Source organism: Larus michahellis, chromosome 3 (genome assembly GCF_964199755.1).
Source record: "Larus michahellis chromosome 3, bLarMic1.1, whole genome shotgun sequence".
In the NCBI taxonomy this organism is placed as follows: Eukaryota; Metazoa; Chordata; class Aves; order Charadriiformes; family Laridae; genus Larus; species Larus michahellis.
In genome coordinates, this window is record NC_133898.1 from 127,886,309 (window position 1) to 127,913,764 (window position 27,456).

Consider the following 27,456-nt stretch of genomic DNA (forward strand, 5'->3'; position numbering starts at 1 on the left):
GTGGGGCTCATTCTGGATTCAGTCTCTATGTGGCTTTGGGCGATCTTTTTTTGGGGGTCTGACATGGGAAGAAATATTCCTTTCTGTGCGGAGTCTGGATTTCTGGAGGCAAAGATGCATCTTGTTGAGATTTGAGTGTGCAAGCACCTGGAAGTGAACGGGCCCCTGTGCTGATGGTCATTGCTCTGAGTAAATGGTTGCTGAAATATCTGCCTGTCTCTGCTATTCGTGGAGAAGACGGTGCTTTGGATCAGGACGTGGGAGCCAGCAGGTGTTGGTGTTAAGAGGATGACTCCTCTGGGGGCGGGGAGGCGTGGTGGTACCCATAGAAGAGTTTGTGATTAGAGGTTACAATGTTGATCCTTTAAATATATTCTTTGTATCCAAATACCATTGCTAAATCCCTGCACTCATCAAAGCCTTATAAATACAGGTTAACTGCTTCCTCTTGCAGTGTCCCTTGCTCTCAGCAGCTTCGTGGTGGAGCTCCACAATGTCAACAAAAGCCATGAAGATACTCTTCCTGCTTCTTCTTCTCCTCCCCGTGGTGTCCCAGGCTGCTGCGGGTAAGTGTAAATACAACCAATGGGCATTTTTGTGTTGGGGGAACAGGGAGCGATTCCGTAAATGAGGAACGGACTTGTGATACGTGCGCAGTTGATGTGATACCTGACATTGAACCTGCCTAGCGCCGAGTAAACTCCAGTTAGCTTTTTCAGTGCCAAGGGGAGAGAGCACCACAGTTTGCAGAACTCACGAACGCTTTCATGAGTTGCTCTGGAACAGGCTGCCCAGAGGGGCTGTCCTCTGGAGATATTCAAAACCCACCTGGACGTGTTCCTGTCCAGTCCACTCCAGGTGAACCTGCTCTGGCAGGGGGTTGGAATAGATGATCTCCAGATGACCCTTCCAACCCTGACCGTTCAGTGATTCTGTGTGATTCAGACATCGCAGCAAAACTCAACGGCAGGTTGACGATCTCCCCAAGATGCCACTTGCGTTATAGAATCATAGAATGTGTTGGGCTGGAAGGGACCTTTAAAGGTCATCTAGTCCACCCCCCCTGCAGAGAGCAGGGACATCTTCAACTAGTTCTTTATACTACTACTACTACTACTACTACTTTAACTACATCTTTATCTACAGCTCAAGCTGTTGCAAACATAGGGACAGGCTTTTTTCATCTGTACAAACCCAAAGAAAGTTGCTTACCAGCTTTTTTTTTTCTCAATTATAGTGTCAGACACTGTGACGTGTCGGAAGACCAAGGGCAAGTGTTCATTCCTACTCTGTCCCTTGTTTAAGAAAGCCACTGGTACCTGCTACAATGGACTGGCAAAGTGCTGCAGGCCTTTATGGTGATCCTCCACCGTCCACACAAGGGTGGTAGCATCGGTAGCATCCTTAGCAGTGGCAGCAGTAGCATGGTATTGTCCTTCTTTATGTGGGTATCTGTTGGGTTTGGTGTCTTTCTTCAGAGCTGGTGGAAGTTACTTTTGCTTGTGGTCATGTGTCTGCTCTTGGGTATCCACACCTGGGAAACCATTGTGTGGCACCTCCTCATCCACTGGACCCTGTCCCTCCACTGTCACCGAGGCAGGGTTGAACTGGTAGCCTGAAACTGGGAAGCTTCTCTCCTCTCCCTGCCAAGCATGGTTTGTAGTGGGAATCAGGCAGATTTCCTCCTCGTGGTGGGGGAGAGTGTGATGTGTCCCATGTGATGCTGTGATACCAAAGACCTCACCCTTCCCACATGGTCTCCTGTGGTAGCCACCCATGAAGCCCTGATGGCTTCAGTTGCCACTCTGGTGTCCCAAGGGGAGAGCACAAGGCTAATTTCCAGCCACTGAAGAAGTTTAGTTGGGAAGTGGCTCCTTGTTATGGCCCTGCTGCTTCACTTTGGTCAATCCCATGGAGGGGTGAGGTGTGGAGGGCTGGTCCTAGGCAAGGCTCAGAGCTGACAATGCAACACCCTGAGACCTTCCTCCACTTCTCGTACTTCTCCATTGCCCTTTCCAGCCACCACATGCCAAAGGGACGCGGGGCAGCGACACCACTGCTTTCTCTCCTCACGTCTCTCCCCCCTTGTCCCTGCCTGTGATTTGTCTCTCTGCCTTCATCCTCACCAGCCAGGTGAGGTCCCAGCTCCTCTGGCCAGACCTCATATCTCTCCCCAGGGGCACCGAGTTGCTTCTGCCAATGTAATATTTAGATGTAATATTTAGAAATATCTTGGTTAACGTCTGTTAACGTGTCCACCTTCTCCGTGCAGAATGGCTCTCTTTCCTGAATAGATGGATAAATGTGAAATATAACCCTCGTTTTCTCACCTTCTCTGTAGGACCCCTTTTCTCTTCCATAAGACTATTTATTTCCAATATCCCCTTGTAACCATCTCAAGAGAAGGTCTTTTATCTTCCGCCTTTCCCATCCCGTATCCTCAGAAGATGCTGTCCTGGCTCGGTCATCTGTCCAGCTTCTCAGAGGACATCTGGCTGATTCAGATCTGGTTCTAGAGGGGAGGTCAACTCTCATTTGACCTCTATCATGATACAACAAGGGCCGGAAACCGAAGTCTTCAGGGATGTTCTGCTGCTCTTTTGCAGGCTCTGCAAAAAATCTCAGCCTTCCAGAACTGACGTGATCTGTGTAGTTTTTCTCTCCCCCAAAACACATTCGCTGTGTCTAAAGAGACTGTGGTTTGCAAATTCTTTGAGATGTGTAAATATCTAATAAAGCATGAGTAATAACAAAAAGCCCTTTAAACAGTTTATTGGGGAGGAGTGTTTTGATCCCTCCAGTTTCTGAGTACTAGGGCCTAGGTCCTGTGGATCTTCCATCCAGCCACTTCTCATCGGCAGGCACCTCCAAAACCTGGGAAAGGTTTTCTAGATCATCTCCTACCCAAGCCCAACGCAAGAGGAGGTTTGATTACGTCCACAGTCAGGGAGCTCAGATTTGTTCAGCCCAGGAAGGTGGATTAAAAAAAATCTCATGAGACATCTGTGCTGCTTTTGGTGTAGCAGCTTCTCCAGGAATGGCTACTCCTGCAGCTGACATTATTGCACAGCGTGTTGCCACGGCCAAAGAAAAAAAAATCATTAATAATAATCAAGCTCTCCAAGCAAATGGTGCTATTTGAACCTTAATCACTCCTTCCATCTAGCGATTTGGAAGCCTTTTGTAGTCATGAACTGAGTCTTGCACTACCCGTAAGAGGTAGCCAAGCAAACAGAAGGTACCTGCTGTTGTAATTAAGCCACATTCTTCCATCCAGGATTAATTTTAACCCTTTTAGTTCAGGAATCAGAAACAATAATAGCAAAAAGCAGATATTTGGTGGTATGCCAAAAAGTTGCAGTGACTCTGCAGAGGGCTGGCTTTCAGGAATAATTAGTGAGACTCCTCACTCATATAATCATTGCAATTAGGAAATCAAGAGCTTTGCAGAGGATGCAAAGTTCGCTACTCACGTAGCACTGATGAAGAAACTGGGGCACAGAACAAGGAAGTGTTAGCAAAGACGTTGCCTTCTGGTCACTCACAGCCAGGAGCAGGAGAAAGATCCCAGGAATTGTGCTCTGATCTCCTAAATTGTTTATCCCCTTTGAAAAAAAAAATGCAGGCATCATTAATGAAATAGCATGCGAAATTGTTCTTAATCATGGACAGCAACTGTGGACAATTGATCCTTTGGTGTAGAACACGATTGCTGACCACCACATCCCAGAAATCTGAATAGCCATGTCATGGCTATAGTGGGTCAGGCATGGAAACACCTCTTCTTCACCGAACTTGGGAAGATTCACTCCATGGGAAAGATGTCTAATGTAAGAGTTGGGGCTATACTGAGCTGGAAATGCCTTCCATTTTTGAAGGGGGTTCACAATCTGAGGCTCAGAGAAGGCCAACAAGGCTGGGGAGCCGGACAGCCCGTGCTTTACTCATGCAGTGGACAGGAACAATGAGAAACATCAAAACCACCTGCACAACCATGTTCCCCAACTAGCATAGCCCCCGTGGGTAGGAGAGGAGGTAGCGAAGGCAAAGGGAGTCTTGGCTTGCCTACAGATGATGTTGGATGGATGAATCTGGCCCTCATGTGTTGAGTGAGCTATCTGTGTGCACCAGTTTCAACCCATATTTTGCTACCCACGCTAGCTGCAAATATTTCTCAACACCTCAGAGAAGGGTTTAAACAACAGTCCCTCCCTGATGGACTCAGGTCACCTCTTTTGCAGATCATTCACCTGCTTGAGGTGATGCAGCAGAGTGGTTGTGAGGGATGATGGTGGGTGATATTAGGAGATGCAGAGCTCAAATTTTTGTTGCAGTAAAAGGGTGATTCTTAGAACATCTAATCCTGGCACCCACCAGAAGAGTTGCCTTCCTGGATTTGGCTGTGAGTAGTGCGAAGGACCTAACTCAAAAGTTGTTTGTGAAAGAGCTGCTCTGTAAAAGTGATAACAGTACAATTAGGCTTAACCATGTTGTGAGACCAAATAGAAGCATAGAATGGTTTGGGTTGGAAGGCATCTTAAAGATCATCCAGTTCCAACCCCCTGCCCTGGGCAGGGACACCTCCCACCAGACCAGGTTGCTCCAAGCCCCATCCAACCTGGCCTTGAACCCCTCCAGGGATGGGGCAGCCACAGTTGCTCTGGGCAACCTGGGCCAGGGGCTCACCACCCTCACACCAAAGAATTTCTTCCTAATACCTCATCTAAATCTCCCCTCTTTCAGTTTAAAACTGTGACCCCTTGTCTTATTGCTACGGTCCCTGATAAAGAGTCCCTCTCCACCTTTTCTGCAGGCCCCCTTTAAATACAATCAACATGTGAATGTTTAATTTCAAAAAAAGCAAAAATGCGGAAAGAAAAGCACCAGCAGCAGCAGTCCAGAGGAGCGAGAAGACTGCAGGCAGCCTGAAAGATGTTAAAAAGGCTGTGCTAGAAACCTCAACAAAATATTTGCTTTGACTGGGAAAGAAAACAGAGAGGTCTAAGAAAAATCCCCGCAGGGCATGAAGGGCAAGTCAAGGGAGGCTCTCGAAGGGAAGAGCTCAGTGGTAAACAAACGGCTGACAGAGGAGAACGGCAACTCCCATAAAACGTGGCAGGGCAGATTCAGGTAGGAAAGAGGGCTAAAAAGGAAAGTGAAGATACCTTTGCAACAGACAACCTGAGCTGATAGTAGAAATACCAGTAACTGCATGGAAAGCGGGAAGCCGTTGGGGGAGTTCTTGGTGAGAAAGAAGTAGGAGGGCTCTTAGGGGTGGTATGCTGTAGCTCATCACACTCTTCTGTCTATGGCAGGATAGTAAAGCCTATAATAAAAATGAAATTGCCGAGCATGGGCAGTGCGTTTCTGGACATTGCTGGCCGTCGCAGGCGGAGTGATTAACTTCACTCGTAAGAGAGAAGTAGTGAAATATTTATTAATATAAAACAGTGATTTAACAAAGTTAGTAGTGAACGTGACAGTATTTTATGAGATTTGGTGGAAAGGTACACTTGATTATTTACTGCATAGAGGCTAGGGTCAAACAGAGCTGTCAGGGAGACCCTCCCGTTGAGTCATGATGTTCAGAAAGGACCCCCTTTCTTTCTAAACTCCTTCTCAGAGGGGAATCTAGGTGCAGCTGGATCCAATCCTAGTCCTAGACTTGGTCAATGGTTTATGTCTAAAGGATTATACATGCACAATCCATCCTTTACATCACTTAGCTAAGATTTCAAAGTTTAGCGTGCTATTAACCACTTACCGAGAATCTGTTGCAGCAAGGAATCTCTCAGCCTCAAGGAGTAGAACCTTAAGTGAGTGTCCCCACTGATGGGGAGATGCTGGCGTGCAGCCCGCTGCCGTGCAGGAGAGCTCAAAGGGCTCTTGGGCTGTCCACTATTCATAGAGCAAGATAATAGACCTATAGTCGTATTCGCATGGGAACAAAATATCTGGGTCCCCACTCCAGACAGTGTTTCGACTGTGTTGCCAGCCATCCCCCAAAGTTCAAGTGCAACTCATAACAACTCCCACTGATGGTTGTGGCTTGAGCAGGAGCTGGGGGCAGGGGGGAAAGGGGGAAAAGGGGAGAGCACACAGTCACACTGGCACAGGAGGCTGTGGAGGCAGAAAATGCCAGCAGGCCCAAAAAGGATTAGGCAAATTCCTGGACAGCAGGTCCTTACATGGGTATTGAAAGGACGGGCGAGGATGCCCCTTGCAACATCCCTGCTTTTGCAGTTACAGATGCTGGGGCAAAAGGGGAGGACTTAAGAAAGCCAATGGCGTCCTGGCTTGTATTAGAAATAGTGTGACCAGCAGAAGGAGGGGGGTGATTGTCCCCCTGTACTCAGCACTGGTGAGGCCACCCCTTGAGTATTGCGTCCAGTTCTGGGCACCTCAATATGAGAGAGATCTCAAGGTGCTGGAGCGAGGGCAGAGGAGGGCAACGAAGCTGGTGAAGGGCCTGGAGAATAAATCTTATAAGGAGCAATTGAAGGAGCTGGCACTGTTTAGTTTGAGGAAGAGGAGGCTGAGGGGAGACCTCATCACTCTCTACAACTACTTGAAAGGACATTGAGGAGAGGTTGGTGCTGGTCTCTTCTCACAGGTAATTAGCGATAGAACAAGAGGGAATGGGTTCAAGGACATTAGGAAAAACTTCTTCCCAGAAAGAGTGGTGAGACACTGGAATAGGCTGCCCAGGGAGGTGGTGGAGTCACCATCTCTGAATGTGTTTAAGACTCATTTAGATGTAGTGTTAAGGGATATGGTGTAAGGGAGAACTTTGTAGAGTGGAGATGATGGTTGGACTCAATGATCCCAAGGGTCTTTTCCAACCTAAATGATTCTATGATTCTATGACTTGCCCACAGATAACACCCAGGCTCACGTGTTTCCCCTGAACAACAGGGAAGAGAAGGCAAAGAGAAGCACAGAGAAGGCATAGAAAAGATTTGCAAAGAAGGAAAACCAGCATCCAGAGACAGGCAAGGGACAGTGAGCGGTGTCTGGAGCCAGGCCAGAAGCAATATCCTGCTGACTGCGGTGTTTGATTGCAAGCAATGAATCTGTAAACCATTTTTCTCCTCAGTTATGAGCTGCAAATCAAAATGCGTAGCCCTTGGAAAAGCCCGTGGCCTGTCCTGCTTGATGGCAATTCCCGTACAAAGGTGGCAGCAGGGACTTCAGCTGCTGAGAGCTTTCTCATGGAGAAGCCTCTGGGAAACACCCTGGTGAGTGTTTCCCAACTTTTATGGGTTGGGTGTCCATCGATGCAAGCCTCCATGGGCTTTGGCTTTGGTTGAGAGGCTGAAATCCTTTCCATACTCAAATCATTAACTATTTAATTAATTCAGATGCTCTCTGGAGCACCTCTCATCACATGGCTTTGCTTTGCAGAGCTGTGATCCCAGTAAGTCCCTGTTTTGCCAACAATGACACCTGAGAGTTGATAGACTCATCACTCACAAGACCTAAGTTACTGCTTCATGCTCTTGGAGGTGCAGAAACTGCAGTGAGCTCAGGGCAGGCAGTGAAGAAAGTTTCAACCACAACTAGGTTAACCCTGAGGTCTGTAAAAACCTCTGCAGAGAGATCAGGAGTAAATACATTGAAGCTAAAATGGCAAACGTAACCAGAGCAATGTCTTCTGCATTTTAAGATCATACTCTGCTCCTCACTGTGCTGAGAGGTGTAAATCAGAAGAAACTCTGCTGAAATCATTGCACCAAATACTGACATCATGAAGGTCAAAATCCAGCCATGGCTGATCATGGAAAGACTCACCAAAAGAAACAGTGGGGATCTTCCAGCCACCTTCTTCTTCATAGCCCATTGCCAAAAGGTCCCAGGGTCTAATCCTGCTCGACACCTGAAAATTCAGGCAGAAGGAGGCTTTCCCCTCTTTTCTACCCGAGAGGGACACTGAAAAACCTGCCACAGTTTTGTCGAGGCAGAGATTGCTTTCTCCTCAACTCTGGCAATATGGCAGGTGTCCAGGAGACTGTGCTGTAAGACAGAAGGGATGAACTTATCATCTACTCTAACGAAGGCTTGCACAACTTATATATCTGCCCCTGAGCTTGTGGCCAAGCTCAGCCTACGGGGCATCACAAAGCATAGAAGATGCTTTTGCACCACCATGTCAGGCACACACTTTGGGGTCCTGTGAGACACCCAAAACTGCCTTTCTTTGTCTTTTGCCCCTCTGTCCCAGCCTGGTGATACCACCCTGCTCAAGCACAGATGATAAGCAGCATTGTCTGACCCCTCAAATTAATTGAGAAAAGCTGGAAAAGCCTTGCAGTTCCTTTCCAGGTGTATGGTATTTGGAGCATCCAAGCACATGACAGTCTTTATGCATAATCCTTGAAATATGGAAGACAGCAGTTGTTTCTCCAGTGTCTCCTTGAGAGACACTGCACAAGCTACAGAGGAATAAATGCAAACTCCTGCCCATGTCTGACAGCTTCACCCAGCATCGGTTTCTTGTCCAAGCTGGCCAGGGCTCATTCCAAAGAGGAAGGTCCCTGAAAAAACAGAGTAAGGGAAAATGAAAAAGAGATTTAAAATATCCCATTGCTGGGGTGGTTCCAGTAATGATTTTCATAAATAGGTGTGGCTAAAAAAGTCTTACATACAGTGCAGGTAGCGCTAAAAATTTTTTAGTGCAAAAGTTTAAAAATAACCAAACCATCTTTTCTTTTTTTTTTTCTTTTTTACTCATAACTATTAGATTTCTGTTTTACTCCTTCACTTTTTTCCCTGCCATTCCCCCTTGCAGACCTTTTTTCTTGTTCTTAATCAAAACAGAGAGAACTCTCCAAACTTCCCCTCCCAACAGCAGAAATAAGGTAATATTAATGACAGCTCATCAATCCTCCTTCTGAATTTCCAAAGAAGCACTAACTTCCCATTTAATGCAGTTCTTTTTAACCTAATTCCAGCTGATGATTATTTTTCTTTTTATGGTGACATATTTTTCACATTTTTAAAGGAATGAATACCAAACCTCTGAAAACAGATGGAGAAGGTGCTTCCCCACTAGAGAGTTGTGGGCATTTAAAGAGAAATTCCTGCTGGGATTTATTTGGTCAAAAAAATAAATGTCTGGTTTATTAATAACACTCAGATACACATGACTCCCCTCATCAAAACCCGAAGCGCATTGCTGCAAAAGGCAAAACTAATACCTAGAGCAAGAAATCATTGCATATCCCTCAAATGACTGGATGGCATTATATTAAAATCTACTTTTTTCTTCTCTTTTTGTTTCAAGTTACAAGAGCAAAGGCAAGGCTCCGTACCTTTCCATAATTTAACTGTAGAGCTGCCCCGGCACAATCTCGGCTCTTGCGCTCTCCCTGCAGTTTCCGGATGCAGTCTCAAAGCTGGCGGAAACCAGGGACCATTCCCAGCAGGCAATTTAGGTGAAGCCAATCCATGCTGGAGGCTGAGTTTAATGGTACGGACATGGCTAGACTCTGCCTTTTGGCCTGGAGATAAACCTGGTGCGGGTTAGCTCCCTAGCAGAGATATGACCATCAGGTAGCAAATGTACTCAAAGAGCAGTTAAATTGAGTAACAGCAACTAGTGCTGCTCGTGCCAACCATGAAGCCTACCCGAACCGAACAGCTTCAAGACAGCGTCAGGTTTATGATTTTCTTCCATGCCACAGGGACTCAAAGTTGTGAAAGAGGGTCACGGCTTTGTAAAGTACCTGCTCTGTGGGCATCTGAGTGGGCATCTGCTGGGTAAATCCCACCAGACCCCACTGTGTACCATTTCATAGAATCATAGAATCATAGAAGGCTTTAGGTTGGAAGGAACCTTAAATATCACCTAGTTCCAACCCCCTGCCCTGGGCAGGGACACCTCCCACTAGACCAGGTTGCTCAAAGCCCCGACCAACCTGGCCTTGAACCCCTCCAGGGATGGGGCAGCCACAGCTTCTCTGGGCAACCTGGGACACCGTCTCACCTCCCTCAGAGTGAAAAATTTCTTCCTAATATCTCATCTAAATCTCCACTTTTTCATTTTAAAACCATTCGCCCTCATCCCGTGGCTCCCCTCCCTGCTCCAGAGTCCCTCCCCAGCTTTCCTGGAGCCCCTTTAGGCACTGGAAGGGGCTGGAAGGTCTCCCCGAAGCCTTCTCTTCTGCAGGCTGAACCCCCCCAGCTCTCTCAGCCTGTCCTCCCAGCAGAGGGGCTCCAGCCCTCTGATCATCTTCATGGCCTCCTCTGGACCTTCTCACATAGGTCCATGTCCTTCTTGTGCTTGTGATTCCCTGAGGGATCCCATCACATAGCATCAGCTTCCAAATGATCTGCACAGAATGACCATCCATGAGCACAGCAGCCTGTATAGCTTTTTTTATCGCGGTGTAGAGTGACTGCCACCAAGCCTCAGCAGGCAAGCACAGGACATATGACACAGAAACGTTGATCGAGCTGCTGTGGCCGAACACGTTGCACAAATGGAGGTGTCCCAAGGCGGTTTGCTTGCAGCTCAGCACATTTCCCAAAGCGATGCTGCAATATTTTGAAAGCGATACCTCAGTTCCTTATAGGAGGATGGTAACGAAGAGGATTCATAGGACCTCCCCAACGCTCTCCAAAGCTGTGGGGACTGTCTGATTCGCCAACAGAAGGCTGTGAAGACCAAGCGTCCTTCACCACCCTCCAGAAACAGTATAAAACCAAGCTCTGCTCTTTCATCTTAATGCATCTGAACGGCTGACACAGATCCAAGGACTGTTCCAACCTAGAGCTTCCTCTTACCTGGTAATGACTGAAATCTTCTCATTATTCATCCTCTCTAAAGAAGTTCTGTCCTTCTTAAATGGGCTGGAGACTTTATATTTTTCATGTATTTCACTGTTACAGCCCTAACTGTGCAGTGACTCTGGTCTACAAAGGGTCATTTCTAGAGATTTCAAATATCAATAAGGGAGAAGAGTTTTTGTTGGCTGAGGGAAGAGAGCTGAGAGGAAATGCAAACACACAGAAATTTATCTTGGAAATCATGTAATTCTTGAGGTGAAAGAAATGCAACAGCCTCTAAGCAAGAATGGAGAGAAGCTGGATTTTAATGGTGAAGGAGCTTTTTATGCCTTTTTTTTTATTAGAAAAGTTTGATAATGCACATTGGGTTGTTTTTTTGTATAAATATAGTAAAAATTGTCTTATTTTTCTTACTGAATTAACAGCTTTATCTTCCATAAGTCAAATCAATTTTATTGCAATGTATTACAAAGGATCAACTGATCTAGGATAAATGTGTGGTTAATTAACATGGTAATTAAAAGGGGATTTTCTGCCAGAAGTTTCATGCTGTGACACAATCTTATGTACGCTCCAGGGAACCCTCAGGACAATAGACATTATTAAAGAGAAAGTGCATAATAACTCTTGTAAATAACACTTGGTCTTGAAGAACATTTCTGTATGTCACTTCTCAGCCCACTGGGACTGTGGAGGGACAACCCCCTCACTAATGTCTTGGTCTTCTTTCTCTGTAGTGACGGGAGTTCCCAATCCACCCTCTGCCATGAAAATCTTTTGCTTTCTCTTTGCTCTCCTCTTGGTGATATTTCACGGAGCTGCAGGTAAGGTGTAAATGAAGATGAGGGGCTATAGAGAAGGAGAGACTGGTGTCTTATAAAGGTCTCCTATCTCCTTTGGGAAGCGGCCAAGCTGCTTCTGGCAAAGAAACTTCGCATACATCACCAAAACTTGGTGGCAGGTTACTGATGATACATGAAATTAGCATGTAAACGTTCCAATCATCAATTCAGAGCATTTGCCACCCCTCTGAAAAACCAGTCTAAGTTGAAAGCACTAAGAGCAAGCCCAAAATACCATTCAGCACCAGCATTTTCCCCATTAAAGCTTGCCAACTCTTGTACTTAAATCACTTACATTGTCTCTGGGTCACCCTACAACAAACCACTCATAATCAAAGAGTCTTAAGCCACACAGAAAAAAAGCAATCTGTCTCTCTGCTCTCCAAAAATCCTTTGCTTCAGGACCTTTTTCTGGGGTGGGGAGGCAGAAGATCATGAGTTAAAATTGAAATGCTTGCTGGTAGCTTCTGCTCAGTGGAGAAACCAGTGCAACCATAAATGATAAGTGTAAGGCTGTGCCTGTTGAGGGGATGCAAGGGGGTCTGGAACTCAAAATCCACCTTATTGTCCAGCAAAAGGGACCGTGTTTAAACACCACCCCTGAAAACTGCACAAGTACAGTGCAGGGCACTGTTTGCACAAACAAGTGCCAGGGGATGTTTGAGGTTGATCTCTGTGGGAATAGGACGGGAAGTGCCCTCTGGGGAGTAAGGATGGAAAAAGACTGTGATGAATTGCAGAAGACCAGAACCATGAAAGAACTGTCATATATACTTGCCTGATCTTATTCTTACCCGGCCCTCTATTTATAGCTGTTCTCATAGAAAAGACACTGGGCAAAGCGTTCCTTTGGTCTAGACCAGAATAGTTGCTTCATGTCCTTATTTAATATATGCACGGTGGACATTTGGGCTGTTTTCCATAAGACCTATCTTCTGGGTATGGTAAAGCAAAAAATTTATCTGGAAGAAAGTGTTTCTGAGAGCTGAGGCTGCTCACAATCATCTCTGCAATGTCCCACAGATAGTTTGGGACCAGAAGTGCTTTATTCAGCCTTCCCAATGTTCCTTTAACTGATGCCTGGGATTTTCTGGGTACTGCTGTGTGTGAATGCACCACAAAACTCATGCGCTGCGAATCTAACACACCAGGGATGCAGTGGATCTCCTCTACACGCGTAATATTCATGGTCTGTTTGCTGAAATAAGCTCTCCACTTTCTGGATACTCTGGGCTTAGTGCTGTTGCGTGGGCAACCTGTGAAACTGGAGTTAACTGGTTCATGTGGAGTCAATCAGGTGCATCCAGAACGCATCAGCCTCCCAGGCTACATCCAAATCAACCAAACAGGGACAGGCAACATGCTGCCTAATTGGTAGTCTCCTCCCTAAGGTAATTTTGACCCCTGACAACTAGCACTTTCATGGATAAAAACTGTTCTGGGAATAACACAAGGTGGTGGCCATTCCCAAAAGGCAGTTTGTATGTGGATATGTTATTTTCATGGGTAAGAAAGTTTATCCATGTGGTTAAGAGCAATGCCACGCTGCCTGGCCTCAGACCCAAAGGGCAATGCCTGGAGTGCTGTATTTCCTAGCATGGAAGTGGTCGTTCTGCATGCATTTTTGAGTTTATCCATGTATGATGGCCATCTATATGGACTGCTAGACACCAGGACCTGTTTTGAGGCCTGGGTGGAATTTATACGGAGAGAAATAGGCCAAATCTATGGAAATCCAGATGCACAGAAATCCTCATCTTTCTGCTTCTGGAAGTGGCAGCCCCTCAGCTGAGCTGGTGCATCTCTCCTTAATTGTGACCTGCAAGACTTTAGGAGCTGTGAAGTGTCCACATAACCAGGTCTCTGGTGCCTGTCCCTGAAATCCAAGTTCCTAAGGGAGTCCTGGGCTTGGAGACGGAGTTCTTACATCTGAAGAAAGGATTAGAGCATTTGCTTGACTGTTCTGCCTGTAGACATCCTCCCTGAGGGTTGCATTAGGACCTTCATGACTTCAGGCACCGGTATGACATGGTGTCAGCGACCAGGAATGTAGAAAAATGCAAAACCCTGCCAGAAACAACAGAAACAACTCTCTCCTGCATTTTTTGTTTGTTTGTTTGTTTATTTGTTTGTTTTTCTTTTAAGGCACAGGCTTTGCACGACCTCGAAGACCTTTTTTGAGATGTGGGTATCGTGGGACTTTTTGCATCCCTGGGATGTGCCCTCATGGCAACGCTTATCTGGGGGTGTGCCGTTCAGGTTATTCTTGCTGTAAATGGTAAGTTTATGATTCAATCAGGGCAAAGAAGACTTTCTAAATTTTCGGTAAAGTTCTGTGTGTGTGGATTTTCCCCATCAACATAAGCCTGAAAACCCTGAAATATTCTTTCCTTTGTGTAGGTTGTAGAGTGGCTAATTACACAGGATCTCCAGGGATCTGGGGATGGTGGCTTCTCACGTCATTGGATTCAGAGAACCGTTGTACCAGTCATCAAAGATTTGTCATTCTTCTTTCAATAAATGCAAGATCTGGGGAGGTTGTATGACTGCTGTGTGTGGTAGTGTCATTCTTCTCTCTAGAAGTGTTATTTCCCTTTAGAAGTTTGAACAAGAATTCTGAAATCGAGTTAAACCTACCAGGAATGCTTAGTTCACCAAAATATTTTCCCCTCCTGGGCTGCTGGTCGAATGAGCGCTGGCATGTTCTCCACCCATGCTTGCTAGGAATCTTCTCCCATGACCAAAGCTGGGGTCAGTCACTTTTTCCATAGGGAGTATGAAATTCCTCTCTGGTGTGATTCTTCATAGCACCTCTGCTCTGAAAACTTTCCCACCTCCTGGTCTAGAGTTCCCAGACCTGGGAACAGCCTCCTGGTTTGTTATGGGAAATAAGAAGGATACACTGAGAAGAACAAAAGGAGGCAGATTGACCCCCTTTTAAGATTTGAAACCTGGTTTTACTTTTAGTTGTTTTGGCTGACATAAATTTGGAGTTAATCTGCAAAATTCTTATCAGCTGCAGTAGCAAATCAGGAGATAGGAGTTAGACCTACATAATTTCTTGAGACAATGTCAGCATGTATGAAAGGCCAAAACTCCTGCTACTTTAATCAGTCCTCTTGCAAGAGTGTTCTCCTGTCCTGCCCTGAACCCTGATAGAGAACTGAGAACGTGCAGGTTGCTCAGTGAGCTCCTGTCTCTTGAATGGTCAGGAGCTTCCTTGTGCAGACGAATCACCCTTCAGATTAGCACTTGGTGCCTGCAGGCAGTAGATAGTTTTCTGCCCTGAGACCAGGTAGCTGGGCAGAGTTCCTGAATGTGCAGCCAAACTCAGCCTCCAAAGCAGGACAACCTCAGCCTGTCCACAACCACCCTGTGCTCATGCTGTCCCTTGTTGGAGTGGGGCCAGAGGAAGCCCCGGAGATGCTGGGAGGGCTGGAGCCCCTCTGCTGGGAGGACAGGCTGAGAGAGCTGGGGGGGTTCAGCCTGGAGAAGAGAAGGCTCTGGGGAAACCTTTGAGCCCCTTCTAGTCCCTCAAGGGTCTCCAGGAAAGCTGGGGAGGGACTCGTGATCAGGGGATGGAGTGATAGGATGAGGGGGAGTTTTAAACAGAAAAAGGGAAGATTTAGATGTGATATGAGGAAGAAATTCTTTGGTGTGAGGGGGGTGAGCTCCTGTCCCAGGTTGCCCAGAGAAGCTGTGGCTGCCCCATCCCTGGAGGGGTTCAAGGCCAGGTTGGACGGGGCTTGGAGCAACCTGGTCTGGTGGGAGGTGTCCCTGCCCAGGGCAGGGGGTTGGAACTAGATGATCTTTAAGGTCACTTCCCACCTAAACCATTCTATGATTTTATGAGTCCTGCCCAGTTTACCAGGGACTGAGCCCAGGCCAATGAGCCCTGTGCAAGAATAACTCCAGGGCTAAGCACAAGGCAAGGACCTTTTCAAAACAGCAATATGGATGTAGCCTCCCTTCTCCAAGCAGAGGGAATTTAATAACAAACATGGCCTGTGTGAAGGGCAGCACTCGTAGATGCTCAGCAGATGCAGGAGCAGTAATGGTTGCCTTTTTAAGGGAAACAACCAACACGTGCACCTACATGCAAAGGTCTGGCTCAAAGCCCCGAGCTCGCCATTTGTTGCAGAGCCTTTGGCCTCCCTTCAAAGCAGATGTTTCCCCAAATGACTCTGCCACCATTGAAACCACACCCTTGTGAAGGGCAGGAAACTGGGCCAACGGCCACCTCGCAGGGATTCCCCTGGATGGAAACCTGAGGAAGTTGCCAAATGGAACCAAACCAGCAATTTACAGTTTATGTCCTAAGAAGTTTTGCACAATCTGCAGTAGGTGAGTGATTCTTTCACAAGCTGGAATGGCACAAGATGTTTTGCTCAAGGACCGAGGACTTTGCAGAGAGGGTTCAGCCCTTGTTATTTTAGATTCAGCTCTGGTGATGGTGCAGTATCTGTAGCCAGCATCACGCAGAGTACTGTATCATCAAGCTTTTTTAACTCATTGCCACAAATAGCTGCCCTTGCATTTAGCACTGGGGAATGGCTTCGAGAGCCAACTTAGAGTGAAAAACAGGCTGAAACCTCACTCCGTTGGATGGGTGCTGCACGTCCCCCCCCGCTTCTTACCCCAGTTCCACCTCCCCAGCATTCTGGGTGTGTTTGAATTCATCTCACAGCTTTTCCCAGGAGGTAGGGATGCTGCCGAGGATGGAATAGAAAATACTAGACAGATAGCAGCAGAGCTGGTGGAGTGGGACCTCCCACGCTAAATGCAAGGGTGGGCAGCACCTAAAGCTTATTTCAAATACACGTCAAGCCCTTGGTGGAATGGCTGGTCATGCAAAATCACAGTTTGTGCCACCAGGACTGTACTACATCCCCCAACGGTGCTGCTGTCACTCTTTTAGCACTACTCCTCTTTATCTGCTCAGGTCTGAGAGAGGACTTTTTTTCATGGCACAGAGGCATGAAGAATAGGAAATCTGCGCACTCCAGTGCCCCAGCAGCCCTCTGCATGTGAAGCTTCACTGGAGAAGACAGATGCTCCCAGCACCTCACTGGAGGCACAGAAGTGCAGGCAGCACTTTCTGGGTCTCTCTTTTCCATGGTATTTTTGCTTGGTCACAGCTGCTTGGTGTGGACTCACATCCATCTAGAGGTGATGAACGTGGACCAGGATGTGGAGTTGTGAGCTCAGCCTGACCTCAGTGTTCAGGGAGGGCTTGGGTGTGTACCAGTCCCCATAAACAGCTTGGATGCAACTCCCAGGATTAAGACTGAGGTGGCTGGCCTCAGGAACCGGCTGGTTTAGTGTTTGTTTGCACGAGTCCGAAATATCATGGGAGGTGACTAACTTTCAGTGTCTTTCTTGTAATCTCAGTACACAGAAATAACATTTTCTTAGAAGCAGGCTGCTGAATTAGCAGTTTTCTCATTTCAGGAGGGATGGTGAATAGATGGGAAGTCTGTACAGAGCAGCCACTGTCATTTGGGGTGGTTTCATCTGTACTTAACATTAGACGACAATGACATCTGTATAAGAGTTGGTCATGCTAAGTTCCTTTTATAGACTATGGCAGAGAAACTGGAGTTTTTTAAGTGGGATTTGCCAGACCTATTTGGGACATCACCATGAAGATGACGTGACTTGTGCTCCATCTGCTATGGAAGGAGTGGGAGGTGAAGAGTGCAGCCCAACTGCTTCATCAGTGCAAAAATCCTCATGTGGCCAGCTGAGTCCTTCCCCTGGTATGTGTTGACAAGTGCTCTTGTTTCAGCTGTGTCACCTCCATCCCCTTGCACACAGCAGCCGGCATTGGCAAGCTGCTCTGCTAAGCAGGATGGTACTTCGGAAGAGCAAAGGCTGGTAGGCTCCTCCTGCACCCTCCACGGCTCCCAACCTTGTGTCACAGGTGGGTCACTGCAAGAGGACATCTGTCTCCTGGCAAAGTCCTGGACCAACCTGCTGGGTCCATGGCTCCTCTGCTTCTTCCAAACATGCAGCAGCTGTCTCCCACCATTTCTGCAGTGACTGGATTATATAGGCAGTTGGCATCTTGACAAGGTGGGAGAAGGAAAAACCCAGCTGCTGATCTCCACTGCTGAAATCCCCAGCCCCTGGTAGCCGGGAGGATCATGAGTACTCTTCCAAACATCAGAAGAGGCAACCCAAAACTCAGGCATGAAGCACAGCTCTCTCCAGACAGGCAAGGACTGTCACTTGTCCTGGTGGCATGCTGATCCTACAGCTATAGCTGGAAAAAGGGAAAAGGCCTTGGCCCAGATTTTTTTTGTCTGCTGACCTCTTGTGGCACCAGAACTGGGAGCAGCTGCATCTGGTGGTCAAGCTTCGTTAAGGCGGCAATTAACTACCTCTTTGCAGTGTTGCTCTTCAACACATGCAGTAGGTCAGTTTTGGGGTGGTGGAGGAAATGAGAAGCCCTCTTGAGCTCCCTGCTCCTGACCACCATGGCAGATTAGCGTTGCCTGCCAAGAGATCCCCCCCAGAGTCAGACCCTAAAGTACTTTGTGCAATTTCCCTCACTGGGGAGAGAAATTGAGGCAGGAAAGAGCAATGAAATATGGTGAGGCATTGGGATAAAAGGTATATTCATGTAACTACTCAGCAAATATACTTTATGTAGGAGTATGTTTTTTACATATATATACACACATACATATACTTGATGAATATTCAACAAGGCTGAAAAAATATACAAAGATGGCACCATCAGTATGTTGAGAACCAATAAAGGGTTACACACAGCAAACTCTTAACAAAGTCACAATTAAAGCCTGTCTTTCATGGGACTGCCAGTTGGACGGAGATGTCATCCCGTGTGGCGTCTTCCCCAGTTATTTTCAAGTGAAGCATAGAGAGCACGCTTCACTTGGGGGGAAGAACACAGAGCTCCTTTGTGTTGCAAAAGCCGATTGCTTGCCAAGGTCTAAGGAACAGGGATGCAGTGTGTCCCAAGACGTGTCCAGCAAACCACAGCGCCGAGTGGCCCTTACGCAAATCAAGATGACACAAGAACCCGGGCTGGAGGTCTGGGAATCCTTCTCAGAGGCGTCAGAAGGGGAAAGCGATGCTTCTTTTTCTCTGGCAGGGGGAGAAGCAGGAAAAGAAGCTTTTGGGCTGGAAACTTTGAGCTGTCAGTGATCCCAAGGGACACTTTGCCACGTGGAGAGACCAGCTGTCTGGGACCAAACTGCTGCTGTCACCGCCGGGAAGCAAGAAGCTGCGGGAGGCTCCTACCCCTTGGCTTTTGAGTGTGTCATCCCACTGGTGACTGGTCTCATCTCCTCCTGGATGGGCTGTCCCCTCTCCTCAGTCCTGTCCCTGTGCAGATACTACATGACACGCAGGCAGGGACCCTCTCATTCATCTCTGCCTCCTTCTCTTCTCCCCAGAGCTGCCGGCGACTCCCAGCCATGCAGATCCTGCCTCTCCTCTGTGCTTTCCTCGTCCTGATGCTCCAGGGAGCAGCAGGTAAGAAATGGTGGGGGGGAACATGGAGGATTTGTCCTTAGTCAATTACTTGTAGGGAGGATTTGCCATCTGTGATGATGAGTCACATGTGACTTCTCCTGTTTGCTGTGGCATTTCCCCTGGGGTACCTCACACCCCATAACTTTGAGAAAAGGCTCCTGGCTGCAGATTCTGCAGCTGGGACCTTGTAACAAAGCTCTTGCACTCCACAGATGAGGTTTTGCTAGATTCTCTGTGCCTCCTGGCCCCTGCCTGTCCAAGTCAGCAGCACAGGGCACAGCAGCCCTGCAGGAGAGGAGGAGGAGGGAGGAAGGCAGATCCTACTTCCACCTTTGAATCCTCCTTTGTGCCATGTGGGACCCAGTAAATGTGTTGGAGACCCTCTCCCAGAGGCTACTGAGGGATGGTAGAGAGTCTCCCATCCAAGTGCCGCAAACGTCATGGCTGATTTCTGCTGCAGACACCTGCCTGGGCATTCGTGGCAGGGGATAGACATGGGTTGGGCTAATGCTGGCCATGCCAGCACCAGGGTCTGCTCTCAGAATCTCGGCAGGGCCATGCTGGAGGTCTCCCCTTTCTATGCTCTGCAGGGCTGTCCCGAGCTCGAGGATCACCCCAGGACTGTGAGCGCCGCGGGGGCTTCTGCTCTCACGGCTCGTGCCCTCCAGGGATCGGTCGCATTGGCATTTGCTCCAAGCAAGACTTCTGCTGTCGGAGGTAGGTTCAGGGCTGCCTGAAGGGCTGGGGTTGCTGCCTGTTGGGGTTGGAGGTGAGGCTGATGGAGAAAGAGAGGATAATATGCAGCTTAAGGGCATGGGGACAGCCCTGAGCCCTCACTGCTGCCCTGGTTGGGACAGGCACTGCCAGATGTTTTCTCCTGCAGCCGATGGTATCCCTGATGGCCTCCTGGGTCCCTGGCACCGACCTCTGAGCAGCCCTCTGAGAACACCCTGAGCCCTGCAGTGTGGTCAGGATGATGCTGCACGAAGGCACTAAACACTGCCAGGAGCGGCAGCAACCTCGGGCAGCCAGACCATGGTCCAGTGGGAATCCTGTACCCCAACATCCCCAATACAAGGTGGTGGTTTGCATTCCTGCCAAGATGTGTGGGTTTTTTTCCCAGGGAGCAGTGTGTGCGTGTGTACGTCTCTTTTTTCCCATGTGGGGGGAAGGGCAGAGAAGATGGGGTGAATTCCTGGTAGGCACAGACCAACACACACCCCTCCGCCCTCACCTACCCTCTCTCCAAGTTGTCCCCGAGCCACAGCAGCATCCCCACCATTGTTTGTGTGGGACCTACAGGGACCTCAACACCAGCCTCCCCTCTCAGCAAGGACATCCCTGCCCCGCACACTGAGGGTCAGGGATGGGGGTGCTGCTGTGAACCCCCGAACTTCAGTGGGTACCTGCTAGTTCCCATTGGGTCTCATACTTGGTCAGGAGTCCCTGTGGGGCTGTTTCAAAGGACATGGTGCTCTGGTGGCCTTGGGTCCATACCCAGCTCTGGTGCATGGCACCAGGGGGTGTTGTGAGGGTTCAGGGGTAGCTGGGGGGTAGGGGAAGTCATCCTTCCCCTGAGGAAATAGGGGATGGTGGCTGGATCAGGGGGCCACTCAGGAACTTGGGATTGAGTTGGGGGTCAGCGCTGTATGTAGAGGTTCAAGACCTGGGGTTTGGCTGAGGGGGGTCACTTAGGAGCCCAGGACCGTGCTGGGGGTCAGCATTGCTGGCAAGCTTAGGGGCAGACTGATGATGCTCAGATCAGGAAGGCCATGATGGTGTTCACTGCATTGCCATGGGGCAATCATCATGGGGACTGGCAGGGCAGTGGGACTGGGACTGCCTGGGGCATTGGGCACCTCCATGGGCACGGACCAAGGCCAGGCTGGGAAGTCAGCCATGGGTCAAGGACCAGGTCTAGATCAGCAGGGCCAAGCTACAGCTCTGGTAGGGTCCAGCACAAGATCTCCAGCTCAAAGCAACTCCCCTGGGCAGGGGCTGGCCCCAGCCATGGTCTCTGTGCAGAGTGGGCTGGAAGCCCTCTCCACACCATAATCTGCAGCCCTTGGCTGTTCTGGCCCTGGACTCGTCCTGAACCTGGTACCACACCTCCAGGAGTGAGGACGCTCCCAGGACCCTTACACCTACAAAGACACCACCACGGATACCTATTCCTTCTTCTATGGATTGCTGCTCATATTCCCATTGCACATCTCTCTGGTAGGTGGCACCAAATCCCTGGTCTCTGATGTATCCAACCTCAAGACCCTTTATCTCTTCAGGATCCAACTCCCACAGCTTTGGTCTCTCTGGCCAAGGCACCAGCGCTCTTGGTACTCTCTCCTATACCTAGTACTACAGCGCAAAGTTTTCTAGAGGACTGCACAGCCATGTAGACACACCATAGACAGATGGTTTGTACAGAAAATCATTAGAAATAAAGTTCCCTAGGAATATAGGACAGATTATGGTGATCAGATGTAAAGCATGTCCAGAGAAGCAAATTGACCATCAGCCTGCTTACATGAGCTTAGCCCCTTTCATCCCTGGCTTCTCGGTTTCTCATGACCCATTCCTCCATAGAATCATAGAATCATAGGGTTGGAAGGGACCTCTGGAGATCATCCCGTCCAACCCCCCTGCCAGAGCAGGGTCACCTAGAGCAGGTTACACAGGCACACGTCCAGGCGGGTTTTGAATGTCTCCAGAGTTGGAGACTCCACCACCTCCCTGGGCAGCCTGTGCCAGGGCTCTGCCACCCTCAAAGGAAAGAAGTTCCTCCTCATGTTTAGGTGGAACTTCCTGTCCTCAAGTTTGTGCCCATTACCTCTTGAGCTGTCACTGGGCACCACTGAAAAGAGCCTGGCCCCATCCTCCTGACACCCACCCTTTCAGTATTTATAAGTGTTGATAAGGTCCCCCCTCAGCCGTCTTTTTTCCAGACTGAAGAGACCTAAATCCCTCAACCTTTCTTCATAAGGGAGATGTTCCAGTCCCCTCATCATCTTGGTAGCCCTTTGCTGTCCCCTCTCCAGCAGTTCCCTGTCCTTCTTGAACTGGGGAGCCCAGAACTGGACCCAGTACTCCAGGTGAGGCCTCACCAAGGCAGAGTAGAGGGGGAGGACGACCTCTCTCGACCTGCTGGCCACACTTTTCTTGACGCACCCCAGGATGCCATTGGCCTTCTTGGCCACAAGGGCACATTGCTGACCCATGGTCATCCTGTTGTCCACCAGGACTCCCAGGTCTCTCTCCACCGAGCTGCTCTCCAGCAGGTCAGCCCCCAGCCTGTACTGGTGCGTGGGGTTATTCCTCCCCAGGTGCAGCACCCTACACTTGCCCTTATTGAATTTCATAAGGTTCCTCTTTGCCCGAATCTCCAGCCTGTCCAGGTCTCTCTGGATGGCGGCAAAGCCATACAGAACCCCCCCCAGCTTTGTGTCATTGGCGAACTTGCTGAGGGTGCACTCTATCCCCTTGTCCAGGTCATTGATGAATATATTGAAAAGGACTGGACACAGTACTGACCCCTGGGGAACACCACTTGTCACTGACTTCCACCTAGACTCTGTGCCCCTGATCACGACCCTCTGAGCTCTGTCTTTCAACCAGTTATCTATCCACCTTACTGTCCATTCATCAAGCCCTCTCTTCCTAAGCTTCCCTATGAGGATGCTGTGGGAGACCGTGTCGAACACCTTGCTTAAGTCAAGGTAGACCACATCTACCGCCCTCCCTCATCTATCCATCCAGTCATGCCATCATAGAAGGCTATCATAGAATCATAGACATATAGAATTTTCATGGTTGGAAAGGACCTTTGAGATTATCGAGTCTAACCATTTTCCTCATGTTTAGATGGAATTTCCTGTATTACAGTTTGAGCCTGTTGCCCCTTGTCCTGTCTCTGGGCACCACTGAGAAGAGTCTGGCCCCATCTTCTTGCCATGTGCCCTTTAGATATTTATAAGCATTGATGAGATGCCCTCTCAGTCTTCTCTTCTCCAGGCTGAACAGCCCCAGGCCTCAGCCTTTCCTCACAAGAGAGGTGGTCCAGTCCCTTGATCATCTTTGTAGGCCTTTGCTGCACACTCTCCAGCAGTTCCCTGTTCTTCTTGAATCGAGAAGCCCAGAATTGGACAGAGAACTCCAGATGTGGCCTCACCAGGGCAGAGCAGAGGGGGAGGTTGACCTCCCAAAACCAGCTGGCCATGCTTTTTTTAATGCACCCCAGGTGACCATTGGCCTCCTTGGCCACTAGGGCACATTGCTGGCTCATGGTCATCCTGTTGTCCACCAGGACGCCCAGATTCCTCTCTGCAGAGCTGCTTTCCGACCTTTCAGGGCAATTGAAGCCCTAACCTGTACTGGTGCATGTGCTAATTGCTCCCAAGGTGCAGGATCCTGAACAAAAATCCACAAACTGTCTTGATCAAGTTCACATCTCCAAGGCGTATTAAGTCCTATACACCTTCATTCAATAGTCTCCCTTAGTTTGCATACCTTTGCAAAGAGGTGTTTTTCTATTGAACCAAATTTGTGAGTTTAGTACAGTTTTAAGAGCAGTGAATTCAAATGGTATTAGGTGAGCTGTGATCTCCCCTGATTGCTCTTCCTCTATTCACTGTTTCTTGATCTGAGCAGTCATCCGAAAAGTACCATTATGCTTGTAACTTCCTGGAATGTTGAATGCAAATCACCTTGGCAAGGATGAAGCTCTTCTTGTAATGTTAAAAGAGGAGAAAACTAAAATATTTTGCATGATCCTCCATGTCACTCACCACTTCCTTACCAAGGAAACTGATGGGAAAGGAAGAAAGAAATATTTTATCCTTTCATGGCCCTGCTTGCTACTGGTGTCTCCCCCAACCACTCTGCATTGTCCATCCCAGGCAGTTCCTGCCAAGGCGCCGCAGCACGTGTGCCCGCTGTGAGGTGGGGTGTCACAAGAGCTGTTGCATGAGGATAACGGTGAAGATTGCAACAGCCCCCAGGAGGCACCTCAGCCTCTCCCATTGCTTCAGAGAGGGATCGTCCCCACACAGCTGGGTCGCTTTCTCATTGGCCAAGGGGAGATGGGTCAGCAGGAATAAGCGCACGTCCCACCCCCCAGCAATGGTATAAAACCCAGGCGTTTGAGCCAAAACAGTACTCCTTGCACCCCAGGGCAGCTGGACGCCAGCGATTCCTGTTGGGTTCTTACTGCCTGAACAGCAAGACCTTCATCAGGTAGGTAATTGCTGGCTCTCTTTCTGGAAAAGTGACCATTCAGCTCCTCTGTTCAATTCCCATCACTCGAGACTCATCTGCATGGCCAACTGCTGGAAGTATCCATGCATGTAATTAGGCCACCAGAGATGTCTGGGAAAAAAGAATCATTGCAAGACATGCAGAGTGGTACGGAGCTCAGAATTGTTCTTAAGCCAAAGGTAGAGGGAACACCATCTGCTTGAGTTGGAGGTAGGCTCTCTGCAGTTTAGTATCCTGGGCAGAGTGCCCAGGCTTCTGCACCACCTGGGTCCTCCATGTCCTTATTGCCGCGGTGTCCCCCTCCGCAGCCCCGTCCAGACCCGGGACAGGTGTCAGCCATGAAGATCCTGTACCTGCTCTTCTCCATCTTCCTCCTGTTGATCCAGGGTGCTGCAGGTGAGAGGGAAAGAAGGGAGGTGGGGGAGGGGTGAGTGCCCATCAGAGGGGTTTCCCGTGTGCCGCAAAGTCTCCACGTCACTTGCAGTGATGCAAAGGTTAGCGGGGATGGAGAAGGCATTTTCCACATGCCCTTCCAAGAGCACATGGTAGAGCGAGCTCTTGGCAACAGAACTCTGGCTTCTTCTGTGCGTCAGGAAGGGGTTTCCTTTCAGGTTCCAGCCCTGCACCCAGCTGTTCCTCTTTGGGTGTCCCTGGAGGATCTTTTGAGCTGTGCAGGGATGGGAGAGCCCCAGGGGGTTGTTGGCTCTGTGGGTTGCCGGCGGCACAAAGCGGTCCCTTCTGGTCTAGTGCCGTCTCAGCAGCGTGTCCCAACACCTCATTGCCCCAAGGCATGATCCCTGCAAGGGCTGGGCAAGGACTTTCCATCAGAGGTGACTCCAAGGCAAGGGTGCAGCCAGGACAGGGAATTGGGCCGCAGGCAGTGCTCTGCTTGCCAGCTCTGCTGGTCCAGGCAGTGGTGGACATGAAGCTGGGGAGCCACCATGGCTCTTCCTCGACCTCATGCTGTTCTTCCCCACGGTCTGTCCTTGTGTGCACCCACGCTGGTGTGAACGAGTCCTTCTGGGTGAGACATGTTGCCATTGAAGCTGTGGCTATGGTGAGCTTGAAGCTGAGCCCATTTATTGGCCTGAAATGCATGGGGGGGTGTGAGCATTTCTGCAACCACGTGCTGCTAGACCAGATTATCCCTTTAATGTTTTGTGTGTAGCATTCCCCATGGAAACAAGAAGCACAATTCAATGCAGAATAAGAGGGGGACAGTGCACTTATGGGCGTTGCCAATACCCTTCAAGACCTTTTGGGAGATGTTCTGGATTTCAACGCTGCTGCAAAGGGTAAGGTCCTGAGTAGGGAAAGAGTTTCCTCCTTTCTCCAAACAAATATCCGTTACAAATATCTTTCTAGCCAATGCCTGGTAAATTCTCTCCTGCATTTCTGCTTTGTGGGAGAGGCCCAAGAAGGAAGGGAAAAGCCCTTGAAGGTCTGGTCCTGCCTGCTGTGGGACTGCATGAACCCTGGCACACCCAGCACCCGCCAACGCTCCTTCAGTGCCGCGACACTCATTCAGGCTTTGCAGAGGGCTCTCCCAAGCCAGCCAAGAGCAAAGCACGCACTGTCCTTGGACAGTATCGAGCACACGATCCTGCTTTTGCTGCATCTGGATAGGCTTGGAGTCAGGGCTGCCAGCACTAAGACAACACAGGTCCAAAGTGTGTGCAATAAGGACGGAACCTCACCTCCGTGGAGCCTGATGCTCTTGCACCATAGACCTGTCTTGTCCTTGCAGGGGAGGTGTGAGAGGGTGCGAGGAAGGGAAAAGTAAGTTACAAGAGGTAACGTGCTCATCTCCTTTCTTCATACAGCATCTGGGGTTGAGACCCTGAACTCTGCAAGCAGGACGTCCCCCTCGCTTCTGGCTCCTGGACCCATCTCCTGATGTCCTCTCCCCTCCCTGCCTCTGCCGTCCCCAGGTGCTGTGACAGCAGGAGTGGAAGCGCTGCTCCTGCTTGATGCCCGGGTGCTCGTGGGCCAGAGCCATCCCGTCACAGACCTGGTGCTGTTGGGGCAGAGGCTGCTTTTCCCGGCTTGAATAAAGATGAGCAGTTTGGCATTGCAGCGTGTGGGACGTGTGGCTATTCTGTTGTGGTGGAGGGTGTTTTGTGCCTGCTGGCTCTGGTGGTGGTGGTGGGTTGGTGTCAGGAGAAGCACCGGGACTTGCTGGGGGTCACAAGCATGGCTGTCCCTGGGGTGCTCTTAACTGGCAGTGGCGTGTTGACACTGATCCTGCCAGTCCCTGCTGGGCCAAGGGCTTTGCTGTGGGTGTGATGGAGGTGCTCTACGGATGGTCCCTCCTGGGAAGTGGGAGGCCTGTCCTGCTCCTGCCGGTCACGGCTGTCCCTTGCCCCTGACAGCCATGGGAATCCCTCACAGGATTCATGTGCAGGGCTGTGCTGGGTGGTGTGTCCCTTGGTTGGGCATGGCCAGGGACGCCCTCCCAACCAGCCCTAGAGGCCCTGATGTTCCCCCTTGTCCTGCTCCAGCATGCTGCAGCCCTCCTGGCTGTGGGCCATGTGGGAGATGCGTTGCACCACTACTTGTCTCAGCAGGCAGGAGGAGGAGGAGGAGGAGGAGGTCATGCAGGTCCGGCTCCAGGTGACCTGTGAACTGTGTCCTATTCACTATGGCCCTGAAATGTCCAAATTTGTAGTCCCACAGGGAGTAAGCAGGTTGACTTCTTCTCTCTGCCCGGCTGGAGGCAATCTGCGATGACAATGCTCTTCTCCATCATAGGCTCTGCTCCATCAAAGGCAGTGACCTCTACCTGTCTGCAGAAGCAAACCTCACGCTTTAGGTTCCCTGCGTGGTTCCATACCTACTTGTGTCTACACACTCGTGTGTGTGTGAGCAACTACTGAACTATCTCATGTTATGGACTATCACATAACTCCTATAAAACCACAAACTCTCTTGATCAAGTCCACACCTCCAAGGCCTAGTAAGTCCCCTAGTCCCACTTCATTTGCATAGTCTCTGTTCACTGTTTGTATCTCTGAGCAGCCATCAGGAAGGTAGCCTTATGCTTGTCACTTCTTGCCATGCCAAATGCAAGGAT

General features: G+C 49.3%; 2 protein-coding genes across 2 annotated transcripts; both read left to right on the forward strand.

Moving 5' to 3' along the window:
- The first annotated feature begins 493 nt into the window (after nucleotides 1-493).
- On the forward strand, nucleotides 494-1,362 carry DEFB1 (defensin beta 1). The gene is made up of 2 exons (XM_074578415.1): nucleotides 494-566; nucleotides 1,238-1,362. Exons 1-2 carry the CDS (start codon nucleotides 494-496, stop codon nucleotides 1,360-1,362), a joined length of 198 nt encoding a protein of 65 aa, XP_074434516.1.
- A 17,336-nt stretch (nucleotides 1,363-18,698) lies between these two features.
- LOC141740150 (gallinacin-5-like) lies at nucleotides 18,699-20,198 on the forward strand. The gene is made up of 4 exons (XM_074578381.1): nucleotides 18,699-18,913; nucleotides 19,055-19,133; nucleotides 19,724-19,850; nucleotides 19,991-20,198. Exons 2-4 carry the CDS (start codon nucleotides 19,076-19,078, stop codon nucleotides 20,085-20,087), a joined length of 282 nt encoding a protein of 93 aa, XP_074434482.1. The 5' UTR covers nucleotides 18,699-18,913; nucleotides 19,055-19,075; the 3' UTR covers nucleotides 20,088-20,198.
- Nucleotides 20,199-27,456: the final 7,258 nt, after the last annotated feature.

What these genes read in the sequence shown, in the direction of transcription:
- DEFB1 (XM_074578415.1), top strand. Translation starts at nt 494, where the DNA reads ATGTCAACAAAAGCCATGAAGATACTCTTCCTGCTTCTTCTTCTCCTC. An exon ending in GGTGTCCCAGGCTGCTGCGG is followed by an intron (nt 567 to 1,237) that starts GTAAGTGTAAAT and finishes TCTCAATTATAG; the next exon opens with TGTCAGACACTGTGACGTGT.
- LOC141740150 (XM_074578381.1), top strand. Translation starts at nt 19,076, where the DNA reads ATGCAGATCCTGCCTCTCCTCTGTGCTTTCCTCGTCCTGATGCTCCAG. An exon ending in GATGCTCCAGGGAGCAGCAG is followed by an intron (nt 19,134 to 19,723) that starts GTAAGAAATGGT and finishes TATGCTCTGCAG; the next exon opens with GGCTGTCCCGAGCTCGAGGA. An exon ending in CAAGACTTCTGCTGTCGGAG is followed by an intron (nt 19,851 to 19,990) that starts GTAGGTTCAGGG and finishes TGGTTGGGACAG; the next exon opens with GCACTGCCAGATGTTTTCTC.